At 33.1% G+C, this 26,137-nt stretch overlaps 1 protein-coding gene across 1 annotated transcript; it reads left to right on the forward strand.

Annotated features, from left to right (window-relative positions):
- The first annotated feature begins 256 nt into the window (after positions 1-256).
- LOC129231739 (uncharacterized) lies at positions 257-26,137 on the forward strand. The gene is made up of 5 exons (XM_054866101.1): positions 257-260; positions 5,287-5,364; positions 8,515-8,723; positions 17,154-17,416; positions 25,987-26,137. Exons 1-5 carry the CDS (start codon positions 257-259, stop codon positions 26,135-26,137), a joined length of 705 nt encoding a protein of 234 aa, XP_054722076.1.

The following is a 26,137-nucleotide window of genomic DNA, read 5'->3' on the forward strand; positions in this document are numbered from 1 at the left end:
TTAGTGATTATTAAGGTTGAGCAGTGTTTTTGTGTTTCGATTTTATAAAGCACGAATCCCTTTTTTTTGGTTAGATAATATTTTGTGCATGGGGTTTAATTTTTTTAAACCATCCCTCGACTTATTAAACGGGATCCAATAAAAATAAAATCCGCAAATAGATCTTCTGTTTCTTTCTTGCTTGTATTTTTCTAGAACCATCTGCACAGCAAACCTTCCTAAATAACAACGTGTTATCAGTGCTCCATCATCAATCATGGGTTGGTGAAGGGATTCATAAGCCCCCAGTGGACACAGTAAATAGGGTATACGTGGTTTAGAAGCACAAAGTAACAAAATGTGCGGGTACCATTTCACGAAGATGCAGCTATTATAGGAAAACTGCCCACGCACTCTCTTAGGCACAAAAAAATTTAATAAAGATGACTTCAGTGGCCATCGCCAGAAATCCTTCTTATCCGGTATTCAGATTATCTTACTTTAGTATTTTCCCTACATCTCCTTCCTGGGCTGTATTACTTGTGCATCTAAATATACAACTAAGGGAAACAGATGTACTATTTGACGACATTTCCAACCTTAGAGATCGTTGTAAATCGTTTCAGAAATTTCTGTTATTTTCCCTCAAAAGGTTAAAATAGAACTCGCTTTGAATTTCAAGAAATAGTTGTGTGAGCTGTCCAACTATGAGAGAGTTATGTGTTTTAGTTCTACATTGTAAAACCTCGGCGCTGTGATTTGTCATAAAATTTTACTGCATTTATAAATAAAGATGCTTTCACACTGTTTAGTGAGATTTGATGGATGTTTTAGGGACTTGATATTAGGGTGGTGCGAAAAAACAGTTTTATATTCGAGTCACTAAAATGCGAAAAAGCTGAAATTGGTGAGGAATTTAAAATATTTATATTTTCAAATCGGATAGTATCTTCCGATCCCACAACGAACCTGAAAAATTGAAGAATTTTTTTCGATTCCTTGTGATTTTTTTTAATGATTTTCCTTCAATGCGTTTTGATGCTTTAGGACAAGAATGTTGCAACGGGCATTATTATATAGAAAAGGTAATTAATTTCTCTAATTACAGGTTACTTTTAGATTACTCAACTTCATTAATATTAACGAAAAATGTAATTGTACGGATGAGTTCGAAAATCAATCATTTTCATCAAAACTTATTTCACAGAAGAGACAAAAAACTAATTATTCAATATTTATCTTACATGAAGGGCTTTTGGGTCATTCCATCGGGACGAACGTAACATTCAGAGAATTTGTTTCGTTGCATAACATGAGTTTTAAACGACTGATAATTATTTACTTGTGGTTTTGCGGAATTTTATGAAAGAATAAAACTTTTGTGTAATATTCATGCAATAAAGCACAGTATAAATCGCACAAATTAGTTTTTGAAACTAAATTACTATAGTGTGACGAATGTAACATTTTTGCAACCTTCAATTTGCAACATGAAATTCAGCTCTCATTTTCTGTAAAGTTTAAGTAGATATTATTGTAAAAACAATGCAATGTGTTATTTTCACTCCTTAACTTCATTTTTCATGCAGACTAATACTCATTTTTCTTATAATATGACATAAATGAATATTTCTTCAAAATATGACGTGTAACAAACGTAACCATGAAAGACATGAAGTTACGTTCGCACGGTTACTGAAGTCCATTTTAGAAATAGACTCGCTTAGTATTTTAGACCGTTACGTGTGTAACTATTAATCAATAAGTCAGCACTGATATTTTGTCTTAAAACTAACACATCTATCAACAAATTTTCGCCATGGATTCAATAAATGCTTTTTTATTGGTTTTGTTAATTTTTTTTTCTTCTCTCATCTGTTTTGAACTGAAACGTTTTATGCGAGAGCTTTCAATTTCTGATCCACAACCTTTTTGTTAAACGGAAGTGACGTAGTTATTTTTTAATTGCTGCCAAAAATAATGAAAAGCGATAGTATTTATAAATTTTGTTTTGGTAATAAAATTAACAGCTTAATTTCAAGGCAAGCTTAAGTAAGCATATATTTGTGGACCTTTAGTCACTTTAAAAGTTTCAAATAATGCAGGTTTTCGAGGATTTCTTTGATTCAAGTCAAGTCATCAGTTTAAGAGCTTTATTCACATTGCTAAGGTTTTGCCTTTAATTTAGTTTGTTAACTTTTACTATTAAAATTAACTTTATTATTACTATTATTTTTTTACTGTTTTTGGCAACAGTTAAAAGGCGGATTTCAAGTAATTTTTAGTTTTTTTATTGTTTACAATCTATTTTCTTCATTAAAATATGCAATCATCTTGTAAATATGCCTAAGTCAGGCACAGAAAGAACAAAAGCTTGGCGTGAGAGAAAACGACCGGTGAAATGACAGTTTAGAATGCAAAAAAGAAGAAAAGATAAAAGTTTTACTTCTATCGTGAGTCTTAACAACAACCTTTTTTTTTTAATCCCTCACAAGCGGAGCTTTTTTTCCCCCAGAAAACTATCAAGAAATGTAATCTTCCTCACTGAAACAAAATCAATTGTATGGATTTTTTTTTTTTTTTAAAGAAAGTTTCTTCCAGGAACGTTTTTGCTTTCATTTCTGCAACAGTAATTCCAATATTATTATTATTTAGCAAGATAACATACAACAGCCTATTTTTTCCTTGGACTACTGGGAAGAGCATGCTTTTTGAATCTTTCCGTAAACTTGGCATGTTGAGAAAGGTGAAGTTGCATTGGTTTACAACTCTATGCAAAGTTAGCTTACTAGCTTCGCGATATTGATTCTCGTCTCCTGACTTCTCATTATTAATTCCTCAGTCTTGTTGTTTTTTTAAATTGTTTTATTCAATTATTAATTAATTTTTTTTTTTGCCGTAATATTCTTGTACACTCTGCTACTTTTTTCCTGTCATTTTCTTTTTGTTTACTTGCCATTCTTACTCTGCTTTAACTCTTTTTTTTTAGTTGCCATTTTTTCCATAAAATACAAACCAAGAAATTTCCATAAATATGTGTTAAAAAATCGAGTTAATTGTTGCGAAAATTACAAAATATTATGCAGTGACATTTAAAAATTTAAATTATTTTAAAATATACATTTTATTTATTTTGTATTGAACTAAACGTTCGGATGATGCAGTGTTTGTCTCAAGAGATTACGTTCGTCACAATCAATTTGTTACGTTCGTCACGCCGATAACTAATTGTTTAAATAATTTAATAAAAATTTAACATTTTAAATGCATTCTAGGTAGCTCTTGGGAAAAGAGTAAAGCGAAATTTTTCTTTTTATAGTCCTATAAAATGTGTGGAAGGGAAAATATGACGTTTCGTGAAGAATGTAACAGACCGCTCAACACAGAATTCAAATTATTTCATATTTTTTAAACCAAATAATATGACTGTTTATTTAAGATTCCATCATTTCTATGGGACTTGTTACACATCTTTTGACATTTAAAAAATAATTAACAATTGGAGGTGACTTGTTTTCGAACAAAATCGGAATAAACATAACTTTAAGAACCGACTTTTCATAACTTTAAGAACCGGCAGTATTGATAATGCTTTATTGAAATCCTGAAATAAAATGTTTACTACAAATAAAATTCATATGAACATTTCCATCACTGTAATAGTTTTAACAGTAAACGAAGTAAGTATATTTAAAAACTGAACTAAATCTATAAATTCAGAAATCATCTTCTGGTCCATTACAATCTGTGCTGAGTCAGAAACAATTTTCCTCATTAAAGCCAAATAATCACTTGTACGTGTTTTAATAATTTCCTAATCTTCCTTCTCTAACTGTCCTGTGGTTTATGGCAACTTTTCCGGAATATGATTCAATTATTTGCAGGCTACTTTTAGGGTTTTTTTTTTTTTTTTTTTTGTCAAATCAAAAATTTATTTGCTTAAACCGACGAGCTTTTGAAATCAGGAATAATATCTTTTGTGATCTCTTTTGCAGTGAACTTCTATAATGTGTTTAATGATTCCATCGGTGTGGTATATTGTTGAAGAGTGTATATCTGTATCTTCACTTGGTGGAATATTTCCAAGAAACATTATTAAAATTTGTCTCAGCAATTTATTTTGGTTTTTTTTCAAGCTTAACGTCTATCAAGGACTTACAATTGCAAGGTACTACATCTTATCAAAACGTAATTACATATATTTTACTGGTTTTCTATAAGCCAGCATTTGGCAACTGGCGGACCGCGGTGAAGTGTTGGAACGTTAAAAGTATCGCGAAAGTGTGACCTATGCAAATCAATTGCTTTTAAAACATTCTGCTGCAGATAACAACACCTTTGGGTGCCACTTCTTATTTTTTTCCCCCAATGTTTTAAAGTTATTAATTAAGAGACTGGTTTGAGCTTTTTTCCTGACCATCATTTAGGTTTCACATACGTTTGTGAAACTTTTGAAAACTAATATCGCTCAAAACTAACGGTCGCGCACCTTAGACACACTTTGCACAAGCTTCTCACTGCATGAACTTCGCTTGAAAAATCTTAAGGCCGCAAATGTAACTTCTCCCGTTGGTTTTGAACACAAATATGCATTTAAAATCATCAAAATCTACATTCTAAAAATTGACTGTTCTAAGCAGAACAGCGTTGAACTGACTATATTTTAATGTTATGTCCATGAAGTGAAACATTTCTCTTCACAACAACTTTTCATAAATCCATTCATCAATTTTACTAACAACTGCTTTCATAAATTTATGAGTTAGATGTACGGTGGTACTTACTAATTAGCACTCAGATTGTGATCTTTTCTGTAAAAACAATGAATGAAAACAAAAATATATTAAAATAGAAAAAAAAAGATAGACAACATCTTCTAAAATTTTGACAAATACGTGTAAAAAATGGCATCATGTGTTTAGACAAATGCTATGTCTCTTATACCCAACTTCAATAATCACCCCTTTGCTAATTTTCCGCATAAGGTTAAATATTAAGCTCTTACTTTTGTTTTAGTAGGTTAAAAAACAGAAAGACATAACTGTTATATGAGTTTTGAATATACCTTGACATTCTAGAAAATTTATAATTTAAGATTAATTTAATACATTGTTCATTTGGTTCTTATTAATACGTCTAATTAATACGTTGCTTCATTTGCATATATGAGACGTTTTTACGCATATATTTATGCTACTTTATGGTGTATTTATGACCAAACGGTCACCCTCAGAACACGTACCAATCATAATTTTTTAAATACTAAGGAATTATTACCTTGTTATTTTTAATGCATGTTTCTTCCAGGTGTTCAAGTTGCTATCTCAAGGTCTACATTACATCCACATCATATATCCAGTGGAGTTATACAGTTAATAATTGAAGGTAATATTTTTCAATTTTTACTCATAATTGCTTCCATAATCTTTCAAATTTATTCTATTTTTAAATTGCTGAAACAATTAAATTGCAGTTTTAAAAATGCTTCCTTTAACAACAGTTTTTACTTTTATAACTAAGGGGATTCGCCCCCTGCTCGCTTCGGTCGCCAAACCCATTCGGCACCTGCAGCGGCTCAATGCTGCCTGTGCATTATTTTTTATATTTAGGCATTTGCAGAAGTCGTTTTTACGACGACTGTTGTCGATAATTCTGTATCTCAGAGCCAGAATAACCTAAGTCACATAATCGCTACTTTAGAGGAGAGCGGAAAAACGGTCGCTTAATGCATAAAAATGACTGGACTCGAGCTTTTTCAACACTGTCAAATTATTACAAAAATTTATTTAAGGATTACGTTCATATGACTTGATGATGAATAGGATTTTACATACAATGCACTAAAAAACGAAAAATCGCAATTTTTGGACTTACGTTAGTCTGGCTCTGAGGTACAGAATTATCTTCATATATCTATTTTTTTATTCAAATTATGTATTCTTGTGCACTGTCTTCTCATTTTATTAACAAGTAACTGTTCTTTCCGTACTAAGAACTAAAAAACTTTTTTAATGATTACAAAGTACTCATCATACACTTTTTTTCTTTTTTTTTTTTTTCCACCCTCAGGTCACACACCGTATGAAGGCCACCGATACAGCGGTGGCTATTAGGCAACATCATATTTTCCCTTTCATAACCTCTGTCAGTGCAGTGTCCACAGTGGAGATTCATCAAGGAATGAGTCGATTGTATGGAGATAGCTTAATAAGTGACTTTGTTGTTCCTGAATGCTCTCTCTTGCTCTCTTACGTTAGTAAATGATTAAATGATGTATAAGTAAGATAATAGTTACGTTGTATAAGTAATGATATTTTTAAAAAATGTTGATTAAACCACCAATACTCATACAACTAATGTTATATGATCGCAACCTGAGCCACAGTTTTGAGATATGCATGATCTCGCTAAAAAATAAAGCGCCTATTTGCGAGGTCTATTTTTTTTTTCTTAAACCTTCGATAGACTTTTTAAGGAAAACGATTGAAGGCATTTTTTTTAACCCGAGGTAAGGTAACGTCAACCGGGGGGGGGGGGACTTTGCTATATACGAGGTGAATTTGTCAACTTCTTAAATGTTAGTTGGTATCATTTCTGAAACGTGAAACCAAATATAAGTGCTGAACGTTTCATGCAGTGCAGTTTTTTTTATATCTAAACGAAGAAAGAAAGCTGTCGAGCTTCAGAAAGATACAAACATTTGACTGGTTGGTAAATTTAACCCGCACATGGGAAACTCACCCCGGTTGACTTGTACAATAAAGACTACTTCTCTACACAATTACCTTGACGATTGAGGCATTAGTTATATTTGTGAACAAGCTTTGAAATACCATCTTTATAAAATGTTACTGCCAATAATTTTAAGTGAGTTGTGACGGTCTCTCTGAGGACCGGGTAATTTTGGAAGCATTGCCTCCTAAGCCTCTTTTTTTTTATACTTACTTTATATGGATAATTTCACTTATGGCGAACCTTCTATTTCCCTTAATCACTTGATCAACTCGTTGAACAAAGGTGTCTGTAGTGACAGACTTACGTCTTTGATTCCCTTTGTCTTGTACATTAGTTCGGCCATCTTAAAACTTTCGACACCATTCGGGAACAAAAAAGTCACTTATTAAACTGTCTCCATACAATCGACTCATTCCTCGATGAATTTCCACTGTGGACACTGCACTGACAGAGGTTATACATAAAATGGAGGATGTGCTGTTGCCTACTAGCCACCGCTGTATGGGTGGCCTTCATAAGGTGTGTGACCCGAGGTTGAAAAAAAAAGAGGAACGGCCCTCGTATTTATTTGCTTATTTTGGTTCAGCTAGAATTATTCAGCAGACCGCGAAAGACTAAATATTTCTCCAGATCATAATGCATGCTTTAAAGAGATCTGCATTTTTCGAATAGAAGTGCATTCTGGATCCAGTTTAGGATTCGATTGAACGAAAAGACTTACCTTTCTTATGTGTGACCTTAAAAGACTTACTATCGAACTTACCCTTAAAATACTACTACTTCTTATGTACAAATGAATAGATTTGCTGGAACCTTGATAAAAAGTTTGGAATAGGGGTACATATTGGCACTTGGCTAATTGCTTACTTTTTACATTGGCGAAAACAGACATTATCTCTTTGACGTCACCGCCAACTTTTCTCCTCTCTTTACGTTCTAACAATTCCTTGATAATTTTAATTTACATAACATATTTATATGGCGGACTATTTTACAATTGAACTTTTAACGTTTTTTACTGGCTTCTTTTATTCTTTTGGAGAATAAGTTAGCATTTTAAACGCTTAATTTATGTACTCGGAGCAGTGCTTTGCATTTATTGGAGCTTTTAATCTTGTTTAAAAAGCTTGTCTAAGTAAAAATAACGTAAAAAAAAAACAAAACAATGTGTGGCATCGCCAAATAAATAGTTTTTGTGTAACTTCGACCAAACAATGCTGTAAATATCATAGTACAGTTGAAGAATGTTGCCAACTAGGATATTCCTACTTTCCAACAGCCATAAGTCTATTACATCGCCAATACCTATTGTGCTAGTGGTGCCCAACCAAACGTCCCACGCACCATATGTGGCCCGTTGTTATCCAGAAAAATTTAATCGGAATAAAAAATATTTGACTTGTATTTAAACACTTGTATTTAAACATAAGGACACTTTTCTCGCCTAATTGTATAAAGGAGACTTGATTCGATTTCCCCCTTTTTTTTTCTTTCAATATTTAGGTTTAATAAATTGGTGTAAAAAATGACATAACATTTTGATGAGAAAAAGACATTTAAATATGCAACGTGAGATCAATTAGTTCCATTGCTTCAAGCTAAAGTTACAAGAAAAGAGAAACGAATGCCCTAGTCTACCCTATGTAGAAAGTTGAACAGCGGATGGACAGTATGAGTGATTTTTCAAGGCTTTTCTGAGCTTCGAATGACCTTTCATTTTTCCCCCTCCACTGTACTTTTAAAATTGTAACCTCTTCGTCCGAACACCGATTCAGACATGTTTGTTTATTTTTTGTACAGCTTACACTGAAGAAGTGCTACGCGAACTGAGCTCACAACCAGACTTTCGACTCACAACAGCTCAATATGCGTTATTTCGCCAGAAGATGAACGACCTTTATGATCACATTCGACATCATCCAGCATTGCATCAAAGGTATCTATGGGTAGGGAAAGGTCGGCCCGATATAGATCCGGACATACAGATGTCAATCAGAGAAGAAAAACAAGTAAGTAACTTTTCTAGATTTGAACAAACTATGATCACAAGTCAAACCATCCACCAAATATAAATGACCTACCTCTAGATCATAAGAATTAAGATCATTTGGGGTAACTGGTAACAAAATTTGAGCGTTTTAGCTTTAGATCGTTTCTTATCTACCCTGTTTCCAATTACTCCATAAGCTAGTGGATATATAGATGGAAAAAGCAACTTCCCCACGAAATTCACCAATGTGGAAAACCGTCACGTAGACACTCAACTTAATATCTCTAGAAGCTAAAGAGCAAAGATATTCAACAAATTTTAATTCACACCAAAATCGAATGTAGATTGTCTTCGAAAAAGATATAGAATAAAAGCTTTGCTGTTTTCATTTACCCCAGGGGGAAATACATAGGGTGGATGATAACAACTTGGTTGCACAGAAAAAATAGCAGTGAAGATGTAATTCATAACCAAATATTTTTAATAACATTCCACGTGACTAGGCCCGATTAAATAAAAGTGAGACCCAAGGCTCACAATACTTTGGAGGTCCTCCTCTCTATTCCATCACATTAAATCAACAGAAAATAATGTTTAATTTTTACACACTGTCGCACAGTGGGGCAAAAACACCAAAAAGCGCTTAAAACTGTTAGTTTTTTTAAACTTTCAACCAATTGAGGATTAATAAATTTGCACAGGCTTACCTCTTAGGCAATCAGAATAGGAATTTTAGAACCCTTCGTGTACTGCAAAGCTAAAAGGAGCCTTTAGAGGGTGAAGAACCATGAGTGCGGGAATTTATAGCAATTGCTTTTAAGAAGTCTATTTTTTTCTTATTAAAGGCGATTATATTTAATTTTTATCGTGTCCAACGACAGTAATAGGACAAAAAAAATGAATAATCGAATATTCAAACCGAAAATCGATTTGGATCAGCACCGAAAACTAGGGAATTCAAGGGTTTTTTTTTTTTTTTCAAAACTCTCTACAAATAATTATACTCTTATGTACTCTTTGAAATTAATGTTAATTAGTCATCAATGGTCTGTATGAAGACCTTGAAAGGGTTAGTTAATCAGAAAGGTTTTTCAGGAAAAAATGCTCAAAAGTCAAGGAAACTGACATCTGGTCATAGATTTTGGGTTCGAGAACAAGCTTATTTATCGAATTCTACAAATTAAGTGCAAAATTCACGCATCTTAGCCGTTTCTTATGCTTTTACCCGTCAGTCCCAATTTTTCACACATTTCGAAATCCAATTGCATTCACTTCTATAATACTCGCTCGTTTTTCTTTACGATGTTATTCTACCATTTGGACGTTTATAATTTTGTATTATGCATTATTTTCAATCTCCCTATGTGGCTAATTATGTAGTTGGGGACTTGTATATTTCTAATTTTTCCGCTATCATTCCACTCAAAATTTTTTAGTCATTTGCATCCGAGTTGGTTCAAGAGACTTATGATAAATTTTCATTAATTTTCAGCAGTGTCTTACGTTAATGAACATTTTAGAAAATAAAATTGGTCTGAAGATTTAATTAAGGACGTTAAGGACATAGATAAATTACAGAAATCAGGGATTTTTTCCAATATTTTAAGCCTATCCTAAAACTTGGACGGTAGTATATCTGGTAATGTCGGTTTTGTTAATTATTAAGTACTTTAATTTAATATTCTATTTTTTCTGATTATTTGTTTATTTTATTTATTGTAAACATAATTTTGGTATTTACTAAATTATTGCCAGTCATAGATTGTTTTAGAAAACTAGAAGCTTTAAAAAATATTGAGTTTTAGATCTATTATTTATTTATAAAACAAAATATTTGTTTAAAAAATGCAAAAGGAAAAAGAAATCAGGATTAAGTGTTTCACTGTTCACCAGTATTTACATCATTTTTGCTGCATGCTGCATGGTTGAAGCTTCTTTTATTTTAAAAAATCATTTTGCAGCTAAAACTTTTTTTCAATATTTTTAGTGACTGAAAATAAATTTGTTTTCATGAATATTCTTACTTATATAAACATTTTGTATGATTTATTGGAATCCAAAAAATATTTCCAGAAATTTCAGACTTAAAATTGTATGTCCTTGGTAGCAAAATAATTTAGTTGAAACTCAAATTATTTTATGCGTATCACTAGTCATTGTTACATAAATTGTTTTTTAGTTATAATAGTAGCTGAGTTAGTTACATTTCAGTTTGTTTTAAATTTTTATAAACATACGTCCTAAACATAGATCCGATGATTACAATTTAATTTTTACAAAACACAAATTTAGATAGTCTTTTGAAAAATCAATGTTTTTTCTGGAAAAATTGCATTCCATGAGTCATGGGAAAGTTATGAGCAGAAATCAGGGAAAGGGGGGGGGGATTTCAAAACTTGAAATGTAGCAGATACCCTGTAATTATCACTTTATATATATATATATATATATATATATATATATATATTCTTGTTATCCGGAAAATGGAGCCCTTACATACCAATTAATTTACAAATTGAGTATAAAGCTATTTATCTTCAGTCAGTAACTATTAATTATTTAAAATCATTGCTCAAACTGTAATGTACACTTCCAGTTTCGTTCCGATTTTACTACCTATTACTGTTCAGGCTTTAATTCATTTAGTTTTCTCTTAAAAGATTGCTTTTCGGAATTCGCCCGCGAGATTTCGATTTTCAGAGAATCGAGAGGCATATTTCAAAAATTTGTCTGATTGAAAATGGGTTACTTATGTAAATGAAACTTAATTTTCCATTTTGGTAACACTTCTATTTCATGAGAAACGAAATCTGAAATACCGCCGTCTGATAAGTTTCATTTGAATCAGGATAACACATTTTATTTCAACGACTGGAATTAACTCCTGTAAAATCAGAATCTTACAGTAATAAATTTTCTACGGTGTGAATGTGTTGTAGAATTTATGGGAAGAATTTATGGAAAGTCAAAAAAAAAAAAAAATATTGTTCACTTACATTATTACGGGATGAGGACATGGTTAAGTTTAAAAGTAACTTTAAGATACAGAGTTTGTTAACATCAGAAACCATAGCAGCCTGCTCTGGCGGAAAAAACACCATTAAGATAATGCGATGTCTGGAAAATGTGATTTCCAAGTTCCGTTTTGCTTATTTATATTTTTGTATTATAAAACCTTTTCTTTTAAGTCTACAGAAAAAACTTATCTTTAAAAACTGGAGTAGGGGAAACTAGGGGGAGGGGGGGTTGACCAAATGGGAGGTTTTATTCGCCCTCTCTTTTTCATATTTAAACATTTATTTAACTGATGAGCATCATGTGGTAGCATGGTATCAAGTAGAATTCAAAGTTATTTCTATTTTACAGCCGTTTTGAAGTAGAATCAAGGAGCAATCATATGTGAGGTCTTTCTCAGACAAGAAAGTAATTTTTTTGCAAAATCTGATTTTGTATGCTAAGACTTCTTTGAAATGGTAAGCCGTTTGGTCAGACAAAATGAATACAGTACGACAGAAACTGTTTACATTTATTTCAACTATTTTGAACTTACGAAGCATTTAAGGAGGTACCAAAACTGCTAACATAAAATATTTTATTTGACATTGTTCTCTAGAGAATGCTGTCTCAAAAACAGCTAAACTACTATTTGAGTGTCTTCTTACTCAAAGCTCAAAAGATCCTAAAAATAGCAAAAAAATTCTTACTTCTAAATGTCTTATTATTTTCCATTGCATAAAATAACAAATTCTTCTATTTGTAGTTTACTTCAAAATTTCTTATTTTATTCAGTATTTCTTGATTCAAGCTGATTTATTTGAAATGTGGGGTTTGGATGATAATCCTTTCGCATTTTTTTTCGTGTATCAAATTGGCGCAATTATTTACTTACGTACACGAAAAATATTGTGTTTAATTAGATGACATCAAAAAACATGGCCACTGGCACAGTAAAAAATATTGGATACTTCCTTGAATATCATCCCCTCCCTCTTTCTTTTTCATTTTCAAAAACAGACATTCTGTTTTTTGCCAAAATCTTCATTAACTGAAGAACATAAAATAAAAATATAGCGCACATTTCATCAACTCCTAATAAATGGCTTAAGAGCAAACAAACATCGTAATTCAGTAGATTCTCGGTTTAACGAAGTAGAATTTCATTGTAGAAGCTTTAGATTCACAGTTAAAAAGCAACATTTTATACATACAAGGAAAACGTATTGTATCTACTTAATATTTATTTACTTCATTAAAAAAGTGCTTCTCTGGGTCAAAAGAGCTCAACAAAATCTTTCTCTTAACAGTCATTCATGTGTTTTTAACCGATCAATCATCTTAGAGGGATAAACTGATTTCATAATGCTAAAAAACGAGTGTTTTCTTTAGCTATATGAACAGACATAAAAAAGAGGAGACGTGACTTTAAAACATAAATGGCTAACAACAACATGAAAGAAGAATTAAATGAAATAAAATTTTAATGAAATGTCAGAAATACTTTTCGTGTCTTAGAGATGACACGAAATGACAATCGCCTGAAAGTAAAATTTTACAGTACGACATTGAGCAATCTACTTCAGCGCGTGAACTTTCTTTTGAAATATAATTACTTTTTTAGTTTTATCTCCACGAACTCATTACTCTCAAAGCGCCTTAGCTCAAGAAATTGAAATAAAACACTTAGCGACTAAATAGGCAACCTTTTTTTGCATGCAAAACGTGCAGTTCAATATCATGAAGCTTCGTAAAGACATACCGCTTAAATTACACTACATTTAATGTTCTCTTAATACTGTTAAATGGCGAGGAGTTGCCTTAATATTATAGTTTCAAAAATGAATGTTACCGATCAATTTAGTTTCAACATTAGTTCATTTAAAAAAAAGAAAGTTTTAAACAATCCGAACTACAGTTTCCTGTTTTCTTTCCGTGTATTGAAATCATCAAAAATACTCTATATATAATCAAACGAAAAAAAACCTTTTTTAAATCTATATTTTTCGTCAAAATATCTTTCTGATAAAATTTGTTTCAGGCAAATCCGCCAGTTAGGTAAGGTAAGGTAAGGTAATCCGCCAGTTGTACATGTTGGATTAAGAATTTCCCGTAATGCCTAGGTTTAAGTATTTTCGAGCTTGCAGTTGATATAAAAATGGAATATACATAGGAGATAATTGTATTACATTGTATTACCAAAAGAATTGTGACACTTTCAAAAATTATTTTTATACGAATTTCTGTAGAAATAAGCGACCAATTGTTCTGTAACTCTTGTCAAATAAAAGCTATTCTTCTTCTAACATTTTAAAATAAAAATGAAGACCCATGCATTTAGGAGACTACCAACAAGTTCAAGAAAAAAAACGTTTTTTGATCATCCTAAATCGTAAATAGCTGAGAATAAACTGTAAGTTCAAGAAATCAGTTTACTTGCTATGGACAATTATTTGTTAGATTTTTCGAAACGTAGTACTAAAATTTACAAAGATACAAGACTTCTTTCAAAAATACCAACTTCAATCATAGGTTTTTGGCTCATAACACACAGTTTGCTTTAGAAACTCTTCCAAACTTTCAGAAAATTTGGCATCATACAAAAGAAACAATGTACTAAAGTTTAAAATAAAAAGTATTGAAAACTTGATGAAATATGAACATTTAAAGCAATAAATTTAAGTAATTAATTGTTCAAACACGAAAGATGGCAATTTTTACGCTTCATAATTTGACAGCCAGGTGTATGTGACAACTTACAAAAAAAAAATTCCAGTTGAATATCTTAAATATTTTGCGCGGAAGCGCAATGAATCATAATGGATAGTTCACAAAAAAAATCGGTTTAACATCACCCATGACACAGTAGCAGCACTGAACGATCGCAAGAAAATGTTGTCAGTTTGTGGACTTGTCTACGATCAACGTTCAAGATTTAAGGTCAAAATTCAAGATAGGTGATACCTCCGATTTCATTGCATATTTTGTCAGCAATTGATGGTGTTTCAATTTTTGTAGGAAAATGTACTAAAGTCTTTCAGACAGCAGACACTGTAAGAAAATTTTGTTCCATTTCTTAAAATAAAAGTTATTATTCTATAACGGTATGATATGAGATATTTTATTACGCGTAAGGAATATGTGTGTAAAACAGCTTAAAAACGTTGTGGGATTTTTTTTTGTTAGACTTAGATTTAGATATACTAAACTCGGGTGCCCCCCTCCCCTAAATATTGCGAAGACCCCAAAAGCAAGAGCCCCCACCAAAAAACGAGAAAAAATATCCCTCAAAACGCCCCCCTAAAAATTTCAGTCTGAGCCATGAGGCCTAGGTAGGGGCGCCCCTGACTAAACTTGAAATACGTTTTAGCTCACGTGTTCACGCAATGTGGATCATTGCACCATTTTGCCCAACAACGTATCATTTAATATGGTTCCCTGCTGTAATTATTCATGTTCGGAAAAATTATGCGAGTACCTCGTTAAATGTCTATAGAAAAGGTTATGGACAGTATAACTGTCAAATCTTTCAGATTTAAACACGATGAATTTATTTCCATTATTCCTCGCATTTTTCTTGAATGATAAACAAGATGTAATTTGTATCAGTGAAGAAAACTGCTTTCAACAACTATTAAATTAATTGATTTCTCCCAGTAATGACCATGCACTTTGTCCGCTATAGTGAGAAAAGTGAATACATTTCCACGGTACATATCTGTACCTCAAAGCCAGACTGACGAAAGTGTAAAAACTGCGACTTTCAGCTTATCAGTGCATCGTATGTAGAATCCTATTCCGCATCTAACCATGTAAACGTAATTCTAAAAAAAAAAAAAAAAAAAACTTTGTAATTCTTCACTAGCGTTAAAAGAGCGTGCATCCCATCTTGCATGTGCCATACAAAAGTTTTTTCTCTTTTTTCTAAAGTTGCGATTATATGACTTATACGTTGTTCTGGCTCAGAGGTAGACATTTGACAAACATTTTATTTTCTCCCATTTATGCATTCTTCGACGTACAATTCTTGGAACTTGTACAGTATCAGTGCCTGAAAACATCTCTAGAATATTCTTGCCTGTAGACTAAAAACTAATTTTACAAATTTCGTCAAACTTTCAGTGGTCCACTTTTAGGCTGCTTCTCCCAAATATTAACCCATACAAGCTAAAGTTTAGAGCCCTACCGACGAAATAGAGATCTGTCCTCCAACGCAAAGCTCTTTCTACGAGATTTAATTTCGACTTTACATTAAAGCCCTCTATACATAAAGGGAATTTGCCTTTTACATACTTCTTTTCCCCTGGGCCCATGCCTTAATCTGACCCTGCTTGTTGATGTAAGATAGCTGGAGAGCAGTTGAAATCATTCTTTGAAGTTGTTTGGATGCAGGGAGGGGTCATTTCATGTATTTTTGTTTTTTCAGGACTGTTAACTTTTGACAAATATCTAGAATTGTTTTATTTTCGTCTTCTTAAGGTTAGTTAACTTTACTATATTGTCCGTAAAGCGGAGGTCCAAGGCTACTTTTAGAACCATTTCAGCAGTCATGCACGCCTTTAATTTACATACGACGGTGGTCGTCTTAGCTGGGATGGGATTGCTGTAATTACGGACCCCATTTAATGAAGACCCATAATTGCCCATAGATATTTCTCCTGTCTCAACATTAAGATGAGAACCTCTATTCGAACCCAAAACAGCAAGGTCCAGCCTTATCACTGGATTACCATTTAAGGATTAGTTGAATAACCGAGAAGTTGAAAAGAAGGCACTCAAGAAGGCACCCTTGAGTTTTCAAATGGTAAGTGACCAGCCAGGACGCATAGGTGGAAAGATCAAATGCATTAAAAAAAAAATCCGTTGGCTAAAGAAATTCGTTGAAAAATTTAGGTACTAAATTTTTTTTTATGGTGAAATGCTGTGGTTCTGGGCATAAAATCTATTTTATTTTCAACGTTGAAAAGAAAACCTTTACCAGTTTTTGTTTAAAAATGCAACTTTTTATTTATCTTTTACAACTGATATGATGTAGTAACATTTTCTGCCCCCTAAAATGTACAGTTCTATGTAACGGCATGGGTTGCTTACCTTATTAATTGGCTCTGTGTATGGTAAAGTGCAAACCTCGTGAATTTAGTCTTCAACAAGTTGATATTTACGATCATTTTTCGCCTTATATAAGTAAATTTTTTGGCTTATCCTTTTCTTAAGTACAGGTTGATCACGAATGTACCCTAGGTTGGAGCCGAAAAAGTGATGTAAGTCCAATTTATTCCCGCCTTCAGCTATGGTCTGTAATAGCATCACCGAATTGCAAATTGATCAATGATCTGTCGTTGCCGACTATATTTTAAAACTGCATTTTTGGCACATCATTTTTCTTTAGTGCAGCATTAATGTGTGTGCATTTTCTAATGTGGCATTAGTTTATTTTATTAATTTTACCTTTAAGAATCGTGGGAGTTCAAAGCGAAAACGTTACCTGAACAACGATTCTCCTGAACCAGAAGTATCCCAACCATCAGTATCGAAGAAAATAAAGTCAAGCTATCCAGCTGAAGAAATCTGCAAAACAAACCGACTTTGGGAGCAGATCAACATTACGCATGACTTTTATGATAATGAAGTTGAAGTTATTCAAGACAACGTTCAACAGTACGTCTTCTCCTACAGATGCGTCACAGAGACAGGTCCTTGCATCGGTATATCCCCATTGTGAGTACGCTATCATTTTATTAAATATATTTCTTCATTAAGCGTTAATAGGAGAGAGTCAGGATTAATAAAACAGCTTATGCCAAAAGAGGATGTATTTTTTTTTAACTATCTTATCCACTACATATGGCAACTTTAGATTCTTGCTTGATTGTAATCTGCTACATCTATTGGACGACCTACCAATTATTTTTCACATTTCAGTTCGGTATAAATACAGCTGTACCATCCCTCTCCTCTCAACTCTCCTCTATCATTCAAAACTCGCTAAACTATATAATTCGATGTACTTAATTTGATGCAAATGTAATTTCAAGAAAATTGTCATTCAAGATATTAAGTTTTCGGTAAAAATGCTTGTAAGATTGTTCTTGAACATGAATGCTGAAGAACTAATTTTTATTGGGATCCAAAGTGACTTAACTTCATAACATCCCCACGTATAAGCCCCTCATGAAGTGACAGTAAAATTTGGCCCCGGGCAAAATTGTTTTTTTCAAAATTTGTATTGTAGTAAAACCTGTCTACAACGATACTGTTGGGACCCAAAACAAATATCGTAATAGACAGGTTATCGTTATAGATAGTTTGATTATTCATGCTGACATTTTGCTGGGGCCAAAAAAAAATATTGTTATAGACAGGATATCGTTATAGACAGTATCGTTATACACAGGTTTCACTGTATCACTATTAGTTCAATCAGAAATCATACGTATACTTTTATAGTTGACTGTAAGTCCAACGATTTGCTAACGTGTTTATAAATTCAAACCAGCTTTGAATCATTCCACATTTTTCTACAATATACGAAACTAATAATAATTTATATACCACCCTTCTTTTCACAGAAATATTATATATTGTTTAAAAATTAAGATAATTTAACTTATTAAAATATCTGCTATTTCACTTCTTCTTTTCTTACTGTATTTGTGGGAGAAAGAGGAAGTACTGATTGATTAATTTGTAGCAAAGTAAGTAGTAAATGATCAAAAATTCTTTCTGCTAATGTGTGAAAAGAGATGAATGATCAAAGTAAGCAAAAGCAAATTCGTCAAAAAGTTACAGAAAATACTTATTTTAAAGCTACTATAGATTCCTTCATCAGAGAAAAAAACGATCAACCCACATCAGTAAAGTTGAAAGTGGATGTGTGAAATCAGGACTGAGAGACTGACATATTCACTCACCATTTTTCTGCAATGTGGCTTTTCTGCAAAACGCAAAGCAACACTTTTTGCAATGTCAGGGTTGAATTCGTAAATTTTCAAAACGCCATTGAGAAATAATTGCATTTTGAGCAGTGATAAAACTTATGTGAAAGAGAAGTCCATTTTTCCAGAAACACAGTACAGGAAGGGAGCTCCCATCTGCTCCGGTACCAATTCACACTCTGGTCGTAAAAACAGGCAACAATATTTTTTTTTTATCCAGTAAAGTCCCGAAAACCTGGGTTATCCAGAATGCGCACCCAAATGGATTTTCAAGCTTTTTTTGAGCAATCACGATTGCTTATTGCTTTCATTTGACTGTTTTTGACGTTCCTTTGATTTTTCCCACCGCCACCCTCTGCACCATCACCGTGGACAGGCGGGCTCCTCACGATGCTGCTCCTATAGCGAAAGCCGTCTCCAGGTTGCATCCATGTCCTACACACACGCGCATACATACACAACTACACACACACGCGCACATACACACACACACAAACACATACACACATACACCTACACACACAAACACATACACACATACACCTACACACACAAACACATACACACACAAACACACACGCATACATACACACACATACACACAACTACCCACACATTCCTGCCTGCACACAGACACAAACACACATACCCCGTACACACACACCCCCCCCCACACACACACATGCCTACATACACACACTCGTGATTGCGAAAAACATAATTTGAATTCAAGATGTCAAAATTCAAATTAATTTTTCTTTTTTTTTTTTTCTTTTCTGTCTGCGCTTAGTTCAGTTTTCTGAATTTGGCTGGGTTATGGAGGGCTGAGTTTTTTAAACTCTAACTGTACTGATCATTGACTAAAATTATGCAAATCATTTTAGCTAATTCTTGTAATTCTTGATTTTTTGTGTTTCATCAATCATCATAGGACAAAACCATTTAGTTGTCTTCATTTAATTTTAATTTATTTACTTTTATTTGAATAAGAGGTAGAGAGCAGTTGCATTTTGCTTTGTACTGCTAGAAATTTTTGAAATAACGGGAATATCTCCTCAACTTATTCGTATTCCTACTTGAAAACTAACTTGAAAGGAAATCCTTTTGAAACACTTGCCAATGTCAATGAGGTTTTCACCAGGGATCTGAAGGACGTTTCGAAAAATTCAGTCGCGTCTGGAATTTTGCAGCGAGATTTCAGTGTCTGGAAATCTCGCCGCAAACGATGCATCAACTCAGGAATAGTCTACATTGAAAACTTGCATTGTATTGAAATGGTCGGATCAATAAATGTATTCCAATAGACTCATTGACATTATTCTCCAGGCACACCTTGTACATGTGTACTCGTACACAAGGAGGAATCAAAAGGTAAAAGAAATGAATTTTCATAGTAGCAATTACTGAAGCTAAATCCATATGATGCAACCGTTTGAAAACGTTCGGACTTATCAATTAGATGCAGCGTCGCTAGTGTGAGGTTTTGGTTATCGAGTCTGACACGAATCACGTACTTCAAACTGATGATTTCAATTCAAAACTATTTCAGTTCAGATAAATCAAACCGATTCCATCCAATGACTTCATTAATTTCGACGTCGACAAATGTGCTCCTGTTTACCCACCGCAACTGCACAATCCCTAGTCACCGGATTTGTCACCTTGCGACTTCTGGCTTAAATTAAAAGTGCGCTTAAAGGACGCTATTCCTGACACTAAGAAAGATGCAACGGATCATCTGAAAGTTTTGCAGGAAAACGAATCCAGAAATACTTCCATTTTTCTACTCAGCGTTGGGACAAGTGTATTGCTACCCAAGAGCAATACCTTGAAAGAGATTAAACTAAACGCCATGTAATCTTATTGCTACTTTTAAATAAAAGTTATTCACCACATTCTTTTTATCACACTTCGTATACGCAAGATTTCGTTTTTAATTACATATTTTAGCGGATAAATGAACGTGTGAGATTATATGGAATCTAAGGCTTATGAAAACCCTTGGTAAAATATCCAATTTAATGTTTTGGAAAGTAAGCTAATTTAAATGTTGTCGACAAACGTGTTTGTGTACATAGCATTTCAATTTATGTGTTTAAACCAATGCAATCAAAAATCTGCGTTTAAAACCTTTTGTAAAGCACATAATGTCACCCAATAAATATATGTTAATGCACACTCATGAAACAAATACGTTTACGTAATGATACCACATATCAACATAAAAAAGGACATTATTTTTATCGATTAAAATTTGGAAAATTATTAACTCGTGATACAAACTCCAAAAGAAAAGGGAAAAAAGATAATAAGCCTTTTCAGTATTGACGTTCAATTTAGAAACATTTTCCGGAATCAAAAAGCAGATTGATTGCTTTTGCAATTTGCTGGCATAATTCACATATATTGAATGTTTCTTTTACTCTTTTGACGGTTCTGGAAACGAGCCATCATTTGAATAACATTTGGCAATTTCAATGTTGTCGGAGGCGTTAGATTAAGCAGATAAAAGCAATATCGGGTCAATCCCTCCTTCCGGAGCAGCTCTTTTTTGTCGTAACGTATACCGAAAATAGCCTTTTTTGCAATCACACTTAAGACAATGAGAAATCGAAATGATAACGTGCCGTTACGAGGGTATTTAATAGATTTTTACTTCAACTTTCATGCCTACGCATGAATTGTATATTTTCATCTCGAAAGTATTGATTCAGTAGACATTTTCGTTTTGTTAGTCTCTTTTGAAAGATCGTTCAAAATTTTGGTAACATTTTTTTTTTAGTAATATATATATATATATATATATATATATATATATATATATATATATATATATATATATATATATATATGATGGTTTTTTTTTTTTTTTTTTTACATCGAGGAGGAGTGGGGTACTGGGAATGTTTGCTTTCAATTATGTAAAAAACTTCCTTTTGCGCAACAAAATAGAAAATATTTATCCTAAATGTTCGTGGAAAATATGTTCGTTATTGCGAAGAACAAATGCGTTCGTGGCAGTAACGCCATTATTCAAAAGCTCAGCGAAACCAATAAAATGCTTGAGTTAATCAATCGATCAATTTAAGGCAATTCCAAGAAGGTTCTTCTGAAAAAATACAGAAGTTTAGTAAGACCTCATTTGGAGGCGTTTAGGGGTACCCCGAACTAAAATGTTTGAGAAAAGGAAAAATTTTGATTTGCCGAATGAAATTCCAACTTTTTTTCGTTAGAAAGGATTCAAAGGAAACTACTAGGCTAGAAAGGGGACCTTCAGATTCAGATTCTGATATCAGACTTAAAAGGCTTAATATCTATGATCTCTAGCAAAGGAGAGTCAGAGGGGACATGATTCAGTTTTTTAAATTTGTCAAAGGGAAGAAAATAAATGGATTAAATTTTTGCGTTTAAAGCAGGGCTAGAGGTCATTGTTTTAAGCCAATGTAGTTAGCTTTGAAAAATCCATTGATCTTCATCGAGGACTAATTATTTGACTAGAACTCAGGCCCTGTTGCAGTTTTCTCCGATTTTCAGAAAAACATTTAAAAAAAAACCAGTTCATTCATTGGTTTTTCGCAATTTTTCGTAACCAGTGCCGAAGCACCCCTCTACCCGAAATGCATTCTGCAGTGGCTGAAAACAATTGAAATCATAGACATAACAAATATACTTAATTTATCCATTTTTTTTTTTTTTTTTTTTTTGAGCGACTTTTTCTTTGTGCAACTTTTTTTACGCGGTCCCTATCCACCTCACAAGAAGAGAGTCAACTAATATTTATCAAAGTACAACTAATATTTATCTAAGTAGTTGCATGCACGAAACCAGCTTTATAATTTTGGAAGAGAAAAGTACTGATGTACAGTAGGGAGGGCCGAAAAACAACTTTTTTTTTAAATTTCGATGATGGGTAACGCGGAAAAGGTGCCATTGGTGGAGCAAAGTGCACATAAAAAAATTGAATTTTTTCTGACAATTTCTTGATCTTCCGCAATTGGTTTGAAGTTTCTAAAAATGCTGTTTTTTCATGTTTTAAGCCAAAATTAGTAAAAATAGTATAATTTTATTTTCGATGATGAGTTGGGTGAAAAAGGTACCATTGGTGGCACTTAACTATACCATAAAAATTTTGAGGTGTGTGGTACAGTTCTTTCCTTTGCCACAAATGAGTAGAAGTTTTACTAATTTTCAGTTTTTTAACGTTTTCAATAAATTTTCTCAAATAGTACACATTTTGTTTTCGCCATATTTTTCTGCGATTATTATATAGTTTTATCACAGGTGTTGCATTTTTAGTTGCGTGCGTATAAAATTTTAAATTCGAAATGTGCTATTCGAAAACTTAGTGCAGCTGCGTTCAAAGTTAAGGTCAAACAGCACAAACTCAATAAAGAACTAAAGATGGTGTGGATGTACAGAAAGTTTCTGCTTGTACTTTCAATAGACAATTTTTATCTTCACTGTTTTAGGCAATAAAGCTTTTTTCGAGTTGAATTTATGCCTTTTAGCGCTTTTACTTCTGTTACAGTACAGCTACAATGAAAGCATCTTTTCCTTCGTGGCCATTTGCGAATTCCGTGCTATTTTAGTAGCATTCTATTTACTACGCACAGCTGGTGCGTACGAATTGCATGCATGAGTGATAAAAAAAATACAAAATAAAATAACGATATCAATTGTTTCGAATACAGTCAAGCCTGCTTATTAGAATAACGGTTAAAAGAATATCCCGTTTAATGTAATACATTTTCAATTCACCAAATCGTTGTTATCTATTATTTTAATCCCGTTTAATGGAATATTCCACTTATTAGAATATTTTTTCGTGGAATATTTGCTATTCCATTAAGCGGGCTCGACTGCATAACGATTGGTTTTTCTTCTTTTTGTGGAAATAACATGGAATAAACATGGAATTTTCGGTAATGTTTTTGAAGTTACCAAATGTTGTTTAATATTTATATTGATATTAAAGACCCTTTCAATTCTTTTTAGTTTTGACAGTACCTTTTGTCGTTTTTATCTACGATTCTGTGCAAAGTAATCTTTACCCAGAGTATTCCTAGTAAGGCCAAATCGCTTTTCTTTGCGAAAACTGCTAACATAGTTGAAACTTAAATTGTTTTCACTTGGTTTTATTTTCTTTCTTTGTTTTTATGAGTCATTTGGTAAATATGCAAAAGCCGGAGCAATTCAGTCATAAAGGAGCGAGATATTAGGTTTTGAACCATAGGGTAGCCTTATTTGGCCTACTTTACTTGCTCACTTTCATCCCAAAAATAGGGGTAGACAACGTGCCATACAATAATTCTAACTCTTCAAAGGGTGACGCGGGTCAGAAAAGTTTGAGAAGCCTTTATCTAGAACAAAATCTTTTGGAAGCTTATTTTTTAAAATATATAACGGACTGTTTATTGCCTGGGAAAAGTTCATTCACTGGTCGGTCTATCCTATATTAAGAAAAGTAGGGAGCAAGTATGCATATGCAATGCATATCACTGTTGGCAACATCACTACATTATAGGACCTTCCAAAGTCAAATTATGTCGAATAAGCCAAGATTAGACCTGTCAATTAAGGTGAACATTACCTGATTTCCTCATGGTAAATGCCACTATTGTAAATTATTTCAGCGCCTTTCACGCAAACTTGCTACGTGATGGAGAAAATTAGTTTATCATTTTCGAATTCAGCGTGAAAATTGCAACCAAGATCAGTCAATAAAATCTTTGGGACAGATGACAGATTTTTTTTATAGACAGTGTAATTTGTGTGGATTTTTTTACAAACACGCTTTTCTTTTCTTCTCTATTTCTCGAAGAATGTACGTATTTATAGCAGTCTCAATGAGTATCAAACAGTTGAAGGCGCAGTGTAGTGCAAAAAACAGGTGCAGTCAAACCAAATGCCTGCAGTATCTAAATCTCTGGGAAGAATATTAGCTTTCACAAAAGATTTTTCTAAGAACCTGAATTTTGGGTAAAAAATCTGATATGGTTTCAATAGATCGCGGACGACATTTTTTGCAAATCCCAAAGAAATTCATTAATCCTCCTGACGTTGTTAAGCCATCAGTTTGTTTTCTTTCTTTTAAATGGTATTCAAACTTTTTGAATCATTTCCCAAACATTTTTCAGGTGACACTTAAAAATAGAGTACACCGTATAGTTATTGCTCAGATACATTTATTGGCAACTTTAACTGTGATGCTAAAAAACTATCAACCTTCTGATCAAAAGCTAAGAGTAATTTATATATATATATATATATATATATATATATATATGTCAGAGCAGCATGTTTATTAAGTGTTAAAAACATTTCAGCGAAATTGCTTTAGGTGATTTGGTCGTTTTGTGATTTCTTGAAGTCGGAACAAAGACAGGTGATTTTCTTTAGAAAACGTTAAGACTGTAGATTTTTTTTTTCATGTAACGTTTTGAAAATAACGTAATCTAGTGCAGTTATTGAAATACTATAAATTATGCAGATGGGGCACAAGCGGCTTTGAGATGCAATACAATAATATCCTCTCGTAACCAAAAACTCTTGATGTAGCCAATACCACACAATAATTTCAAAGAATTATAGTAATTTACCCCGTGCAATTTTGATGTTCGTTCAACTGGAATTTCCCTAAATATCACCAATATCGCAAACCTGACCCTGGATTTGGCATCTCATTTTTTTGTCACCAACTAGGTGATATTTTGCCTACTTGGGGGAAAAAACTGCAACCAAACGCTTGGCGATGTATTGCCAAGCCGGAAATTATTGTTGTCTAAATTGACAGGGCCGTGTGTAGCCAGCCTAGTTAAATAGGAAACTCGGAATCGGAGGGTTCTGCATTCGGAGCCTAACGGCCCTAAAAACGTACCGGGTACGCGCGGAATACATCCTCGTAAAATCTGTGATTCCAAAAGTCCTGCAGTCTATCGCAAGCAGTTACCTCTGTGGTGCGGAGAACTAGTGACTTTCCCTCCCCTTCAGTACTATGCCGAAACTGTGGACGTCCAAGTGACCACAATGCCACGTCAGTAATCGCAAAGTAACCCAGATTCACGGAAGTTAAAATTTTACATCTTTGTTCAATACATTTACTGGAGTGTTACTCAGAAGACAGTTGAACTCACCTATGATTGTAGGTTTATGGTTATTTAAAGAATTCACGTGACAGTCGTGTTTGCTCTTGCATACTTATTACATTTTGACAGAAGTTTTTCATTACTTTTATATCTTAATATTTAGTTTTTTATCTAAATATGAGCACACTTTTGTTTCAATGTTTTGTGGTTTGAAAGAAACCGTTTTCAAAAGTGTTGTCCAACTGATTTGCAAATTTGTATTTTTCAGGTACGAAAGTGAGTGCACAGAACGGTACGGATGGATGTACATGTACTATAGAAAACTTGATGATCCTTTTCGAATTCCACAGTGGGGTTTCGTTGCTGCGCCACACCACTGCGCTTGCAAAATAATTCCTAAATACATTCCAGAGTCTTGA

Source organism: Uloborus diversus, chromosome 10 (assembly GCF_026930045.1).
Source record: "Uloborus diversus isolate 005 chromosome 10, Udiv.v.3.1, whole genome shotgun sequence".
NCBI lineage: Eukaryota > Metazoa > Arthropoda > Arachnida > Araneae > Uloboridae > Uloborus > Uloborus diversus.

Excerpts from the sequence above, each read along its gene's own strand:
- LOC129231739 (XM_054866101.1), top strand. Across the intron at positions 5,365-8,514 it reads TATACAGTTAATAATTGAAG|CTTACACTGAAGAAGTGCTA; the intron begins GTAATATTTTTC and ends TTTTTTGTACAG. Across the intron at positions 8,724-17,153 it reads CAATCAGAGAAGAAAAACAA|AATCGTGGGAGTTCAAAGCG; the intron begins GTAAGTAACTTT and ends TTTACCTTTAAG.